General features: G+C 42.7%; 1 protein-coding gene across 4 annotated transcripts; it reads right to left on the bottom strand.

Moving 5' to 3' along the window:
- Positions 1–2,852: 2,852 nt before the first annotated feature.
- Positions 2,853–14,354, bottom strand: ACOD1 (aconitate decarboxylase 1). Of its 4 annotated transcripts, none has more exons than XM_070048403.1 (6): positions 14,244–14,301; positions 10,397–10,558; positions 8,260–8,349; positions 7,812–8,062; positions 5,873–6,078; positions 2,853–5,001 (listed from the first exon to the last, which is right to left on the bottom strand). In XM_070048403.1, exons 4-6 carry the CDS (start codon positions 7,824–7,826, stop codon positions 4,029–4,031), a joined length of 1,194 nt encoding a protein of 397 aa, XP_069904504.1. In that variant the 5' UTR covers positions 7,827–8,062; positions 8,260–8,349; positions 10,397–10,558; positions 14,244–14,301; the 3' UTR covers positions 2,853–4,028. The 4 variants fall into 4 exon arrangements, with proteins under 4 accessions (XP_069904504.1, XP_069904505.1, XP_002712978.3 ...); XM_070048404.1 differs by having other exon boundaries at positions 7,935–8,062; positions 14,244–14,296; XM_002712932.5 differs by lacking the exon at positions 7,812–8,062 and having other exon boundaries at positions 14,244–14,354.
- Between the last annotated feature and the right edge of the window lie 338 nt (positions 14,355–14,692).

Here is a 14,692-nt window from a genome sequence, read left to right on the forward strand (position 1 = left end):
TTGTGGTGAGGATCTCTTTTGGTCGTGTTTATTAGGGGTTCTGTGAGCTTCCTGTACTAGGATTTCTCTGTCCTTCTCCAAACCTGGGAAATTTTCTGCTAATATCTCACTAAAAAGGCCGTCTAATTCTTTCTCCCTCTCCATGCCTTCAGGAACTCCTAGAACCCGAATGTTGTTTTTTTTAATAGTATCCTGAAGATTCCCGACAATATTTTTTAAATTTCTAATTTCCTCTTCTTTTTTTGGTCTGACTGTATCCTTTCCTGTTCTCTGTCTTCTAAGTCCGATATTCTCTCTTCTGCTTCACCCATTCTGTTTGTAAGGCTCTCTATTGTGTTTTTCATTTGATCTATTGAATTCTTCACTTCAGTCACTATCACAGTTTCCTGTTATACTAGTTGTTTCATTTCATTTTGATTCCTCCTTAATATTTCATTTTCACGAGAGAGATTTTCTATCTTGTCCATTAAGGATTTCTGTAGTTCAAGAATTTGTTTTTGAGAACTTCTTAATGTTCTTATCAATTTTTTGAGATCTGCTTCTTGCATTTCTTCTATGTCATCATCTTCATAATCTTGAATTGGGGTGTCTTTTTCATTTGAGGGCGTCATGGTGACTTCCTTGTTTTTATTACCTCGGTTTTTGCGTTTGTTATTTGGCATATTGGAGATATTTGGTTTCTTCACTGTGGTGCTTTTTCTTGTTATACTATGACTCTAGATTAAGTGGACTATCTGTTTTTGATGGAGCCTTAGGGCTTGAGATGGGTGTGGCCTGAGAGCTCTGTTTGGTGTGCCAAAGGTGACACTCCCAGGTTAGGCATGATAGATCTCTCTCTCTCTCTTTCTTTTTTTGATTCAAAAGGGAAGTAATTCCGCACAGCTGAACGAAGTTGGAGGTAGTTAGCAGGCAAATAATATACCCACAGGAGCCAGAGATTGGAAGCTCTTTCCCAAGGACCACACAGGGAATCTGTTCTGCCCTCAGAGTGGGCTCAAAGTCTCTTTCAGTCTCCCACTGGGTTGCCAAAGTTACGGAATTGTAGCATCTCTGGAGAGTGCTCATGTGAATTCCATGAGTTCTCTCCCCCACCGTCTCTTTTTTCACAGTCTCAGTTCAGTAGCACCACAAATTTACTAGCTCCTAATCTCCTGTTAATTCACCCCGCCCAGAGTTAGGTTTTTCTGCTAGGCTCAGGGCTGGTGCAGACCTGAGGTCGCTCTGCTTATGACGTATGTCCAAGATGGCGCCTGCTCTTTGTCTTGCTCGCCCTTGAGAGGTGAGCGGAGAGAGAGAAACCCGTGTCCGTACCAGTCACCTTTTTTTTTCTCTCTCTCTTCCAGTTAGCCTGGTGAACCCCCCCCCCCCGGGGGGTCGTTCCCTCTAGTCTCCTCTCTCTGCTTGCCTGCCGGTGTCTCGGGCTATTGAGGTTCGGCTCACCTCGCGTTCCAGCGCTGGTGTGTTGAGTCTGCCGCTGGTGTCCCGAACTGTAAGCTCCCACGCTCTCCACGCAGGTCCGCTGTGAATCACGCATTCCGGAAGAGTTTCTTCTGCTGTTTCCTCCCCTACTCTTCCTTGAACCTGCAGTATCTCCACTTTTATTAAACTATCTCTCCCCGGACTATCAGTGTGCTCCCTTCCTATTCCGCCATCTTGCCTCCTCCCAATTTCTGAAACATGTTAAATATCTCAGTGTAGTAGATTATCTGTTGGCAGGTCAATATGATTAAGGTACATACAGGTCTAAAACTAATTTAGTTATTTAGCAATTTGAACTTAATCTGTAGTGATCAATTTATTTCTAATACATTTGGTTTCTAATGTCTAATATTAATGTTTATCCCAGATTTTGTTATCCATATTTCCCTTACTGTTTTGTACATTTCTGTATCTTTGTGTCTTGTGTAAAATCTATAACTGATTTTTAAAACTTTTGATGACTACTAAGAAAGATGAATACAATTAAAAATGGTAGCATGGACTTGATCAATTTAGAACTCTTTTCCAAGATGCATACTTTTTAAAAATGAAAAGATGAACCACAAAGTAGGAGAAAATATTTTCAAAATGTTTTTTTTTTTGACAGGCAGAGTGGACAGTGAGAGAGAGACAGAGAAAGGTCTTCCTTTTGCCGTTGGTTCACCCTCCAATGGCTGCTGAGGCTGGTGCACTGTGCTGATCCAAAGCCAGGAGCCAGGTGCTTCTCCTGGTCTCCCATGGGGGTGCAGGGCCCAAGGAGCTGGGCCATCTTCCACTGCACTCCCAGGCCACAGCAGAGAGCTGGCCTGGAAGAGGGGCAACCGGGACAGAATCCGGCACCCCGACCGGGACTAGAACCCGGTGTGCCAGTGCTGCTAGGTGGAGGATTAGCCTAGTGAGCTGTGGCGCCGGCCCAAAATATTTCTGATAAAGGTCTTAGACCCAGGGCCGGTGCCGCGGCTCACTTGGTTAATAGTCTGCCTGCTTCACCAGCATCCCATATGGGTGCCGGGTTCTGGTCCCAGTTGCTCCTCTTCCAGTCCAGTTCTCTGCTGTGGCCCGGGAGGGCAGTGGAGTGTGGCCCAAGTGCTTAGGTGCCTGCACCCACGTGGGAGACCAGGAAGAAGCACCTGGCTCCTGGCTTCGGATCGGCGCAGCGCCGGCTGTAGAGGCCGTTTGAGGGGTGAACCAATGGAGGGAAGACCTTTCTCTCTGTGTCTCTAACTCTACCTCTCAAAAAAAAAAAGTCTTAGACCCAGAATATATAAAGAACTCTTAGAACTCAACAGTAAGAAGATAACCAGATTGAAAGAACTGGCAAAAATGAAATCGGCAAGAATTGGTCATTTAGAGGAAAACATTAAAACTATGAGATAATTATACATTTACTATAATGGCTTAAATAAATCAACACTTCCAAGTTTTGGTGAGGGTAAGGAGGAACCAGAACACTCATCAATTGCTGGTGAAAATATAACATGATAGAGCTACTTTGGATAACAGGTTTTTACAAAGTTAAACATACATTGACCAAATGACCCAACATTGTCACAATTAGGTATCTACCCAAGGGAAATGGACATATATATCCACACAAAGACTTGAAAGTGAATGCTCGTAGAAGCACTATTTATAATGCCACAACCTGGGAACAACCCAACTGTCTATTAACTAGTTTATGAGTAAACAAAATATAATCAATCCAATGGAATGCTACTCAGCAATGAAAGATTAAAGTCCTGAAAGATACTGGAAGAATTGCAAAGCCAGTATGCTAAGTAAAAGAAGCCAGGTATATACTATATAATCTCATTTATGAAATTCCAAAAAAGACAAAACTATAGAAACAGAGATCATCATTTGCTAAGGACTGGAGGCAGGAAAGAGATTGATGGCAAGTGGATACAGGGTTTTTTTTTTTTTTTTGCATTGGAAGTATCCCCAGATTGGATTATGGTGATGTTTGTACAATTTCATGAAACTTAGCAAAACAGACAAATAAGTACTTGAAATGGATGATTTAATGATATGTAAACTAGACAGGAATAAAGCTAATAAACATGAACAAAGTTCAGATAATCTTTTTTTTAACTAGAGCATACAGTCTGCAGAGGCAAGCATGTCCATACACTATGGAGTGGTTGATAAGAACCACAGTCTCAGCAATCTGTTGATCATGATAGACCTGAACTCTTCTTCATTGACAGCAAATACAAAGTGTACCTTCTCTAGCCTTGAGGTTCATGAAGTTCATAAAGAATTCCTCTGAAAAGATTAATTTTACAAGCAAGTCACAGGTGACTCATTTCACCCTTAAGAATACTTCTCAAATCGACCTTTTTGTGTTTCTTGGATATTTATTTTCTTGATTTTGGCCAATTTGAACTATCCTGCAGAATTTAATGGACACGATTCCTTTCAGGTAATTCTTTCTGGAGTCTTTGTATTTTGTAACAGATATTCCTGGGCAGACCAAGCAGCACATCCTTTCTATATGGCAAGTCACTGACTCCCCTCCAAATGCCAAATCACTTAGAGGTTGATACGCCTCAGAGACTGCGGATGGAATGATCATAGGCTGAATAGTTCTGAAGAGGCCTCTGAGGAGAAGATCCTTTCAGAAGTGAGGTCAACACAGAGCAGTCCTCTAGGTCTTCCAGCTTCTCTACTACCTTCACAATACTTTCTGCTGTGTCATTGGGCAATGTCCTGGAAGTGTTGGCTCTGAACTTTTTCTGTAGATCCTCCTGGCTCAGTGGCTTCCTCCAGTGACCATAGAAGGTATCGCAGCGCTCGGTGAAGGTGACTCCACCCTTGAGGGTGACGCTCACCTCACAGTACAGCGTGTTGAAGCTTGGCAGGTTGTCCAAGGGGTGTTCCAGCTCTACCTTCTTGAGCAGCTCTCTCACCTGTGGCCTGTTGATCTGGGAATGGTGGAATGATGGGACCGTGACATCACCATCAAGCAGCATGGCACAGGCCACATACTGGAAGGAATGACGAGCTTCGTGCTCTGAGTCTGGGAAGGGCCTGTTGACATATGGGACATCTGGAATCCTGAGCACTATTCTCTGGATGTGGTCAATGGGAAGCTGGCCTCTGTCTGTTACAAGGCGCTTTCGCACAGATTCGGCTGCCTCAGCTACCCAGTGGGTAGCCAGATGGGCAGGAAATCGCTTGACAGCAACATCCTGCTGGTCCAGCAGCCAAGTGTAGGTAGCCAGGTTTGGAAGGACTTTGGGGGAATAATTGTCATAGAAGACCCCAAATCCAACCTTCAGGTCCAGGATCTGCTTGTTTGCTTGGAGACCCAGCATTGCCAGAAAAGCAGCTTCTACCCCAAACCTGGCAGCATTGCCAACATGAAGGGGCTTGGTCTGGGTGGCAGCATTTGCCATGGGTGCCCCGGCATGAGAAACGGCAATAGCCAGAGCCTCTTGGCACTTGGTCAGGCTGAGCCCTAGAAGCTTGGATGCAGCAGCAGCACTACCCAAAGCTCCTACCACCGAAGGGGGATGGAATCTGAAAATAAAGAAGCGGAGTTAGAGACGGACAAATCTTATCCACCAGCAAACAGTACGGCGTAGTGGTTGAGAACATTGATCATGGAGTCTTCCTGCCTGGGCTCAGATCTCGGCTGGTAGAAAGTTGTGTGGTCTTGGGAAAGTTAATCAACTTATGTACTTGCCTTTCATAAACTGATAATAATAATGTTTTATCTTGTAGAGTTTTGAGTCTTAAAGGAATTAACATGTTTTACAGTAGTGCTAACACATAATCAATTCTTTTAAAATGTCATTGTGAATAATTGCCAGAAAAGCTAAGGTTGTTAATTGCTGAAAGCTCAGCAAGTGAGTGTGAGGGTCTCGTAGGAACTGTGAAAGTTCAGAAACCAGTATTTCAGTGCAGGCCTCTTCTAGGAGGCCAAAACAAGTGACAAAATAAGCCTGAGGCTGCCTCCTCTCATGCAGCCAACATTAGGTCTGCAGGATGATTTGTCTGGGTTAGGATATTCTCAGTGTTCCCATCATCCTGAAGAAACCATGTGAATAGCAGAGTAGATTCTGCCTCAAGGATGAGAATAGGAATACTCAGAGTACCCCTGGGTACCAGAGGACATAAGTCACTTGGGATGACCAGCCCCAATTTACTTCATGGTCCCAGCTGCCTGATTGGCTCTCTAGACTGAAAGGAAAAATTTGAAAGGCATTCTCCAAGTCATACTTTGATATATAGGCAGGAGGTCTGGCATCTGAGTGGAATCGGCTTTTCTGTCAGCACTAATGTTCACATCCTCAACTGAGCTGTTTTCCAAGTTGAAGCTCTACAGAGGTCATGACTGACTGAGTAAGGGAATGTGGCCATCTCTTGATGTGGCAAATTCTCTCCATACCTCTTTGGTATGTTATTAGCTTCCTTGGAGAAATGCATTAACTGGCCTTGGACTTCAATTCCAATGTTGAAAGCCAGCAGCAAATCAAGGCCAGAAAACTTTGGACTCTGAGGCAGGGCTTCTGATAAAGCTGTGATGACAGGAAGGACAGCCCCAGAAGGGTGTGTGGCAGGGTGCCATGTATCGTCAAAGTCCATTGAGTGGATCTAGGTAAACAGATATAAACGACAAAAAAAGTATTTATTTGAATTAAATGGCTTTTTGGATCAGCAAGGATTTAGTTCAGCAACAGCTTTGATGTGAGATTTCTTGATCTAATTCTCATAAAATAAAACAGAACTGGCTGTGATTATAAATTGCACTGAAAACGCTGTCCCTCTCCCCAGAGGAGGGCAGGACCTTGGAGAGCAACTTGTGAGCTCTGAGGAGCTTGGTTCTTTATCTGCCACAGCCCACTGAAGATCTGTATTCTCTCCTTAAAAACAAAACTGGGGTGGGCCATTGGGTCAGCAGTTGAGACAATGTTTGGAACCCCTGTGTCCTGTATCAGAGTGCCTGTATTCAAGTCCCTGCTCTGGCTCCCACTTCGACCTTCCTGCTGATGCACACACTGGGAGGCAGCAGGTGATGGCGCAAGAGCTTGAGTCTCTGCCACCCACATGGGAGATCTGGGCTGAGTTTGTAGGTCATTTCTTAGGTCTAACCCAGCCCTGGCTGTCATGGGCATTTGGGGTGGTGAAGCAGTAGATGAATGATCTGTCTGTCACACACATATAAACACACATTCTCTCATTCTCATTCTCTCTCTCTGCATTTCAAATTAAATGAAAATAAAGTTGAAGAACTCTGCAGAATCAGTGGACTCTCCTTCTCCCTACCTCATCCTCTAAACAAGTCTCACTGAAAGTTTTTCATTTATTCTGTATCCTGTCATATTTGTGTACCTGTTTATTACAAAGTAATAACAAACTTTGAGAGAAGTTATAAGAACACGGGAACCCTGGAGCCCAGTTTTAAAAACCATTTCATGCTGTAAGGTTTTACTCCTCTTTATCCCAGCCATTCATCTATTTTGAAATAGTTGGTAATAACCAGAAGTTCATTTAAAAATATTTTATGTCTATTTGATATGGCTGGTGGATTTCCCACTGTTTGCTGGATGTTTCCTCCTGAATGCACCCCTGGGTTTGACTTTGAACATTCTGAAGTACTATCCCCATAAACCCTGAAAATCTATCAGAAGTCCCAGTATGTTCATGTCCGAACTACATATCTTAGACTGCCTCTGACATACAGCAAGAACACAAAATAATCTTCTATATGAAAATTGCTGGTTGATTTTTTTTTGTTCAGAAAATAGATACATAAGGATTTTATTCTTTATTGAATAATGAAGAGCATATTACTGAATGGAAAACAGCACCCACAACAAAGAACTGAAAAGGAATTATGTTTGGGTATTGAGTTACATATTTTTTTTTGCTATATACATTCAAAGGTTTAAATTTTGAATACCCTTGGGGGTTTTATCTAAATTCTTGCATTTCTTCCACTTCATGATTTATTTAAAAAATAGCAGATTATTGTAAAAGCATGACAACTGGGTCTGATATTGCGGTGCAGAAGTTAAGCTGCTGCTTGTGACACCACCATCCCATGTTGGAATTTTGGTTCATGTCCTGGGGGCTCTGCTTCCACTCCAGCTCCATGCATGTGCCAGGGAAAGCAGCAGAAGATGGCCTAAGTGCTTGTGCCCCTGACACCCATGAGTTCCTGGCTCCTATATCCCAGTCCCAGCTGTTGAGGCCATTTGGAGAGTGAACCAACAGATAAAAGATCTGTCTCTCCCTTTCCCTGTTTCTCTACCTTTAACATAAATAAAACGTCTTTTAAGAAAAACCGTGGGCCGGCGCTGTGGCTCACTTGGTTAATCCTCTACCTGCAGTGCCAGCATCCCTTATGGGCGCCAGGTTCTAGTCCCAGTTGCTCCTCTTCCAGTCCAGCTCTCTGCTGTGGCCCAGGAAGGCAGTGGAGAATGGCCCAAATGCTTGGGCGCCTGCACCTGTGTGGGAGACCAAGGAGAGGCTCCTGGCTCCTGGCTTTGGATAGGTGCAGCGCTGGCCGTAGCGGCCATTTGGGGAGTGAACCAACGGAAGGAAGACCTTTCTTTCTCTCTCTCACTGTCTAACTCTGTCAAAAAAAAAAAAAAAAATGAAAGCTGAAATTAGTGTATACAATAGAGATCAGGCAATTTCTTCTCTGAACTTCAGTTATCTCATATCTGTGTCATCTATGCCATATTGAAGTTGGGGGCAATTCCTAAGACATTTCCTGGCACCAAAATTAGGATGATGGTCTAGTAGTTGGGAAAATGTAAAACTCCTTACAGCCACTCCATTAACAAAAGCAGCATATGTAGGTGGGAGCTTGATGTCTGGCTGACCCCAAACAGTGCTGGATACACTGGAAGTGTAGATCTGGAAGAGAAGACCAGTGGGACAGGGAGTGAGCACAGTATTCCAAGTCACCGTTTCAGGCTCTGTTATCTTTGGAGGTGTCATGTTAATGGTTATCACTTGAACCCTTTGTGCTAGTTGGAAGCTTTAGTCATTGGGTCACTCTCCTTGTACAAGAGTATGCAACTTTGTCCATGGGAAGGAGAAGAGATGCTGTGGCTCTATCACAGATTGGATCCAGAGTCTCAAAATGTTTTACTTCTTAGAGACGAGCACTGAGGAAGGTGAAGTGTGTATCCTATGGAGAGTGGACGGTGTGTCTCCCACATCCATATCTTCTGCTCTGGGTACCTGAGCAGCTTTTCTTTCAGAGAATCTTAAAGACTTTGCATAAACATATGGTCAATGGTAGATACTATTGCTTCTAAGGCAGGATAAAGTGTGCTTTCAGCTATAGGAATAAACTGAGATATTACTAGTATGTGGTTTTAAGGCAGTGACTTAGTAAAGGATATGGATGAATATTAAAACTAATATAATAACACCAAAAAGGAAACCTGTTGAAGTGAAATGGACACTATGGGAAACGGTGACTTGATCAGCATTGCCCTGACTGTTAATGAACAACTTAATACATTATCCCTCTTAGTAGTTTTTTTTGCCTGTTCTACTTAATGACTGGTTTAATTCTGTAATTAATACACAGTTATTCTTAAGTGTTGAAAATTAACTGAAATGTGATCCCTGTTAAACATAAGAGTGGGAATAAGAGAGGGAAGAGATGTATAATTTGGGACATGCTCAAGCTGACTTGCCCCAAATGGTAGAGTTAGAAACATACCAGGGGATTCCAATTCAATCCCATCAAGGTGGCATGTACCAATGCCATCTCACTAGTCCAAGTGATCAATTTCAGTTCACAATTGATCATAATGAAAGGACTAAGAGTCAAAGGGAGCACATAAACAAACTAGTACCTGCTAACACTAACCGATAGAATAAATAAAGGGGAGAGTGATCCAACATGGGAAGTGAGATACTCAGCAGACTCATAGAATGGCAGATGTCCTAAATAGCACTCTGGCCTCAGAATCAGCCCTAAAGGCATTCCAATCTGGCTGAAAAGCCCATGAGAGTATTTCAAGCATGGAAAGCCAAGACACTCTGGCAAAAGATCTCTGTGAGTGAGATCCCAGTGGAAAGAACAGGTCTTCAAAGAAGGAGGTACCTTTCTCTGAAGGGAGGAGAGAACCTCCACTTTGACTATGACCTTGTCTAAACAAGATAAGAGTCGGAGAACTCAGAGGGCTTCCATAGCCTTGGAAACTCATGACTGGAACATAGGGAGATTACTGATGCCATAGACAGGAGTGTCAATTGGTAAAGTCAACAACAGGAGTCACTGTGCACTTACTCCTCATGTAGGATCTCTGTCCTTAATGTGCTGTGCATTGAGATTTAATGCTATAATGAGTACTCAAACAATATATTTCACTTTGTGTTTCTATGGGGGTGCAAACTGTTGAAATCTTTACTTAATGCATACTAAACTGATCTTCTGTAAAAAAAAAAAAAAAATTATCAACTCCCAACTTGACTCTCACTGGGATTAAACATGACAATAGGTCTGCTCTGATTTCATCATCATTTAAAAAAATCATCTATTATTTTTCACTTTATGTTTCTGTGTGGGAGCAAACTGTTGAAATCCTTACTTAATGTATACTAAGCTGATCTTCTGTATATTAAGATAATCGAAAATGAATCTTGATGTGAATGGAAGGGGAAAGGGAGTTGTAAAGGGGAGGGTTGTGGGTGGGAGTGACGGTATGGGGGGGAAGCCATTGTAATCCATAAGTCGTACTTTGGAAATTTATATTCATTAAATAAAAGTTAAAAAAAAACTAATATGATAAAGCATAGAAAATCATAAACCATATAGAACATGCTATATTATAAAACAAAGGATAGAGTAAATGAAACATGTGTGCCCCCTCCCCCGGATTTATCCCAAAATATGCCTGTGTGCACACTTGACTTTTATCTTTGAAGCAGACTTTGAACTTACTTTACTGTATTGGCTGGCAATGTGAAACACTTCTGTATTGGTTCCCAGGAACCCCACGCCCAGAGTATCCAGAATCATCCTCTTGCTCCTTCGAATAACAGGATCTGTCAAGTGTCCCACTTTCAAGCCATGGATCATGTTGGCAAAGCTTTCTGTGACAGACTTTAAAGGGAAGGTGGTCAGTAGTGCTGCACTCCACTTCTTAATTTTGAGTAAGGAGTTTGGTTCCATTAGTGGAAACCCAGTAGATGAAGTTTAATTCAGGTTCTAAGAAATAATGTGTGTTAAACATCTACTCTGTATGAGGCATAGAATGAGGAAATGCACAGTAGCTGGTTTCTGTGCTCAGGTTAGTTAAGGACAGTGATGGAAAATAGTGAAGGTAATTATAGAAAGTCAAGAGAAGCAGGTGCAAGGGACAACTTGCCCAGTAAGAGGATAGCTGGCATTGGAGAGGGAGTAACTGCCATTTTTTAAGATACATACCCAGACTATGTGGAACATTTCAAATGCATTATCCAGTTAACACTCACAGATGGAGTTTATAGAGGTAGTTTATAGAGGTAACTAAAGGTAGTCTGAGTTTGGCACATTTCAGCTATAGAGCTGCATGTAGGAGACTGAGGTGGGAGGAAGGTGAATTTTCAGACTAGGGCTGAATGATGAACACTATGTCACTCTAAAGTTGATGACATGGATGGGAAGCCATTGCACTGCTTGAGAAAGTTAGACGTTCAATCAGAACTGTTTGCAAAGATCTCTGCATTCAACTATGTATTAAAATATATGCTCGTTTAAATTTTTTAAGAGTTATATGGTAGTATCCCCAAGCTATCTGCAGAAGTAAACAAAATTCCTGTCAGTTTTTCTAGGCCACTAAGTAACACAAATGACAAAGTTCAGGAAAAATGTACATCCCACAGTAAAACTACATAAGCTGTACAAATAAATAGGCAGTATGAAACACAGAGCCCACAAAGTGATAAATTATGAACTTTTTCCACAAAGATAAACAAAATACACAATGTTTAAAGTAACGAAAGGTACACTCATTATGAGATAGAATGACAAAATATACAAAAAAAAAATTGGGGTCTATTATACAGTCTTGATGAAAAACAATTCAAAAAACGGATGTTTAAGTAGATTAGCTAACCACAAGTTAACAAAATAAATGATATAGAAAGCAAGCTACAAACAATGATAAATACAAAAGGAAGTAAATGCATGAAGAAAAATGAGAATTTAATTCATGCCTAATGTGTGCCTTAGATGAAGTTAATAGAAATCGAGGTAAGCATGTTTTAAAGCAACAGGCTGTGAAGGTCCAGAATTGCTGAAAGACTTTGTTGATTTGCAACAGTCAATGAATCTACACGAGTCCCGGTCATAAATCAGGCTGCACTATGGAGTTCCCAGACCATCCTCGGAGGACACTTCACGGTCTCTCTCTACGGTGTCCCCGGTGTTCCACTCCAGTATTGCGGGCCAGGTCAGCATGCCAGGTCAGCATCCTCCACTGCTTTCCCAGGTGCATTAGCAGGGAGCTGGATTGAAAGTGAAGCAGCCAGGACTCAAACCACCAGCCATATAGGATGCTGGCCCTGCAGGTGGTGGGTTAACCTGCTATGCCTCATTAAAGCTCCAGCCTTAAAATCAAATTATTCAATGCATAGACAACTATTTTGTTTCTGTACATCTCCACAAGAGATATCTATTGTGTGTGGTTGAAAACATCCACTCAAGTCATGTTTCACTCTATGCCTGGACCTTAGTACCTCTTAGTCAATTTCAGCTGCTTCCCCTCCCTGTTACATTAAAAATCATTGTGCAACTTCCGTTGTCTTACTGAGCATCAGGTACCTCCCTTTAAACTGGTAGCTTTAGGGTGAGGGGTTATTGGATTGGGGCCCAGGCTGGCTGAGGCTCTCCAATTCTGAGCTCAGGGCCAGGGTACAGTTAGAGATGGAACCGGGGCCCATTTGAACATTCTTCAACGAAGCCTCAGGATAGTCCTATTCCTAGAGTCTCCAGAAAAAGTCCGCAGATGCCCGCCCTTCTTCAAAGGATAGGCTACTTTTTGTGTCTCTGAAGCTTTGGAAAAGAAATATGGAAAGAAGATGGCCGGGAGACAGAAGGGATGCTGGCAAAAACATTTCTGATTTGGGGAGAGGATAACGATAATGTTGAATTTCATGCTGCTGGACACTTGGGTAAACATCTTTGAGGGCAGATGGAGGAAGACAGGGAAGGAAAAATAGCAGGCTTGACAATCCGCTGGGTAAAACTTCTTTCAACTATTGAAAGGAGCCTTGGATTAGGTAAAAGAGCCTATTTTTCAGTCTCTTCCCATCCTCCCAGTTCCCACAGTTGTTCCATCTCTTCCGGGTTACATCTGGCCTGGGCTGCCTGATGGGGAAAGGTGTATGCCTGGGGAGTAGTGGGAAGTGGGTGCTGACATGGAACCTGGGAGGTGGCTGTGGCATCCATCCACATGAGACCATGCTGTTGGTGACTTATGAAGGTGGGACCCCAACAGATAAGTCCTGAACATGACCTCGTGAGCCAAAGAACAGATAGTCTTCTAGCCCCTGAAGGAAAGGAACATAAGAGGGGAGAGAAAAAAAACAACAGCTGTTCTGCTGTCTGGGAGCCACATGCCACTTTGTGGTTACAATATTTTCCCAGTCGGCTTACCTTTCTCATGGCACTTACAGATCTTTTTAGTTCAATACAATGATTAATGTAGGAATTAAAGCATAACAAATGTCATATAACCAGCAAATTCCACAAGTTCATTATTTGTCACTTTCCTTAGCTCTCTAAAATGCCCAACAAGAATGGTATGGTTTCTGTCTTAAAATCTTATCTTTGATGGGGAACTGTGACAGTAAATGCATAATCAAAAATGCACCCTGACAATATCAAATGGGCACACATCAAACTTGGAGGTTAATGGGAATGGGTGTTTAGTAGTTGAGCTGACTGTACCCCACGTCGGAGAACCTGGGTTTCTTATTCTTTAAAAAAAAAGAATTTTATTTATTTGAAAGACAGTTACGGAGAGGTAGAGAGGAAGGTAGAGGGAGGGAGGGTGGTAGAGAGAGAGGTCTTCGATTCCGCTGGTTCTCTTCCCAAATGACCACAATGGCCAGAGCTGAGCTGATCCGAAGCCAGGAGCCGGGAGCTTCTTCCAGGTCTCCCATGTAGGTGCAGGGACCCAAGGGCTTGGGCCATCTTCTACTGCTTTCCCAGGCCATAGCAGAGAGCTGGATCAGAAGAGGAGCAACCGGGACCAGAACCCGGCACCCATATAGGATTCTGGTGCTGCAGGCTGGGGCTTTACCCACTGTGCCACAGTGCCAGTCCCCTGGGAGAACCTGGATTTCATTCTGAGCTCTGGCTCCTGACTCCAGCTTCCTGCTGATGTGCATTTTGGGAGGCAGTGGTGTTGGCTCAAGTTACTGGATTCCACCTACATGGGAAACCTGGATTATGGTTTCCAGCTCGGTTTCAGCCCAACTTCTGCTATTGCAAGCATTTGCAGAGTAAACCAGCACACAGGAGTGTGCATTCTCTCCCTCCTCCTTAAAGACAAAATTTAGATTAAAATTCAATGAACTTGCATGATTTTATTCCTAATATGTATGACAATCAACCTCTTACTTGTACAATACTGTTGAAAAATAAGATGGAGTTAATTAGGTAGCCCAGAGGTTACGAGAAAAGCTCAAATGCCATTTTTGAAGCAGAAACTTTTAAGAGCAATAGTTCTTAAGGGAAGGGAAACTAAGGAAATTGAGAAAGGAAAAAGCTTGCTGGAAAAGCAATTCAAATGTCACAGTACCTTGAGCATCATGCTGTCCTAGAGCGGAAGGTTAGCTCAGGCGTGAGCTGGCTGAGTCACTCATTTGCTGGCTGACTGCCTTTATACCCTCCACTGCCCTGAAACATTTCCTTTCACTTTGCTCTGACTCTGGAATTTCCACAATTTCAACACCTCCCGGTTGAAGTCACTTGAACTTCCTCTGAAACGTTTTGCTGCTTTTGCTGGTGGATGAAGAATTAAATGAGGCTAGCAAGGGCATTAATGATGCACACGAAATTCCTTATGGGCATCAGAAAAGTAAATTTGTGATAAAACAAGGATTGCCTCTTGTGCCTAGATGCTGCATGTCCATGTCAGAATGATATTTACTCCTGCAATATTCCACTTTGAAAAAATTCATCTTAATGAATGTGTATGGGAAAAAACTTAGGAAAACTGCTACATACAGTTAAAAATCTGAAGTCTTG

The sequence above is a fragment of the Oryctolagus cuniculus genome, chromosome 9 (assembly GCF_964237555.1).
Source record: "Oryctolagus cuniculus chromosome 9, mOryCun1.1, whole genome shotgun sequence".
In the NCBI taxonomy this organism is placed as follows: Eukaryota; Metazoa; Chordata; class Mammalia; order Lagomorpha; family Leporidae; genus Oryctolagus; species Oryctolagus cuniculus.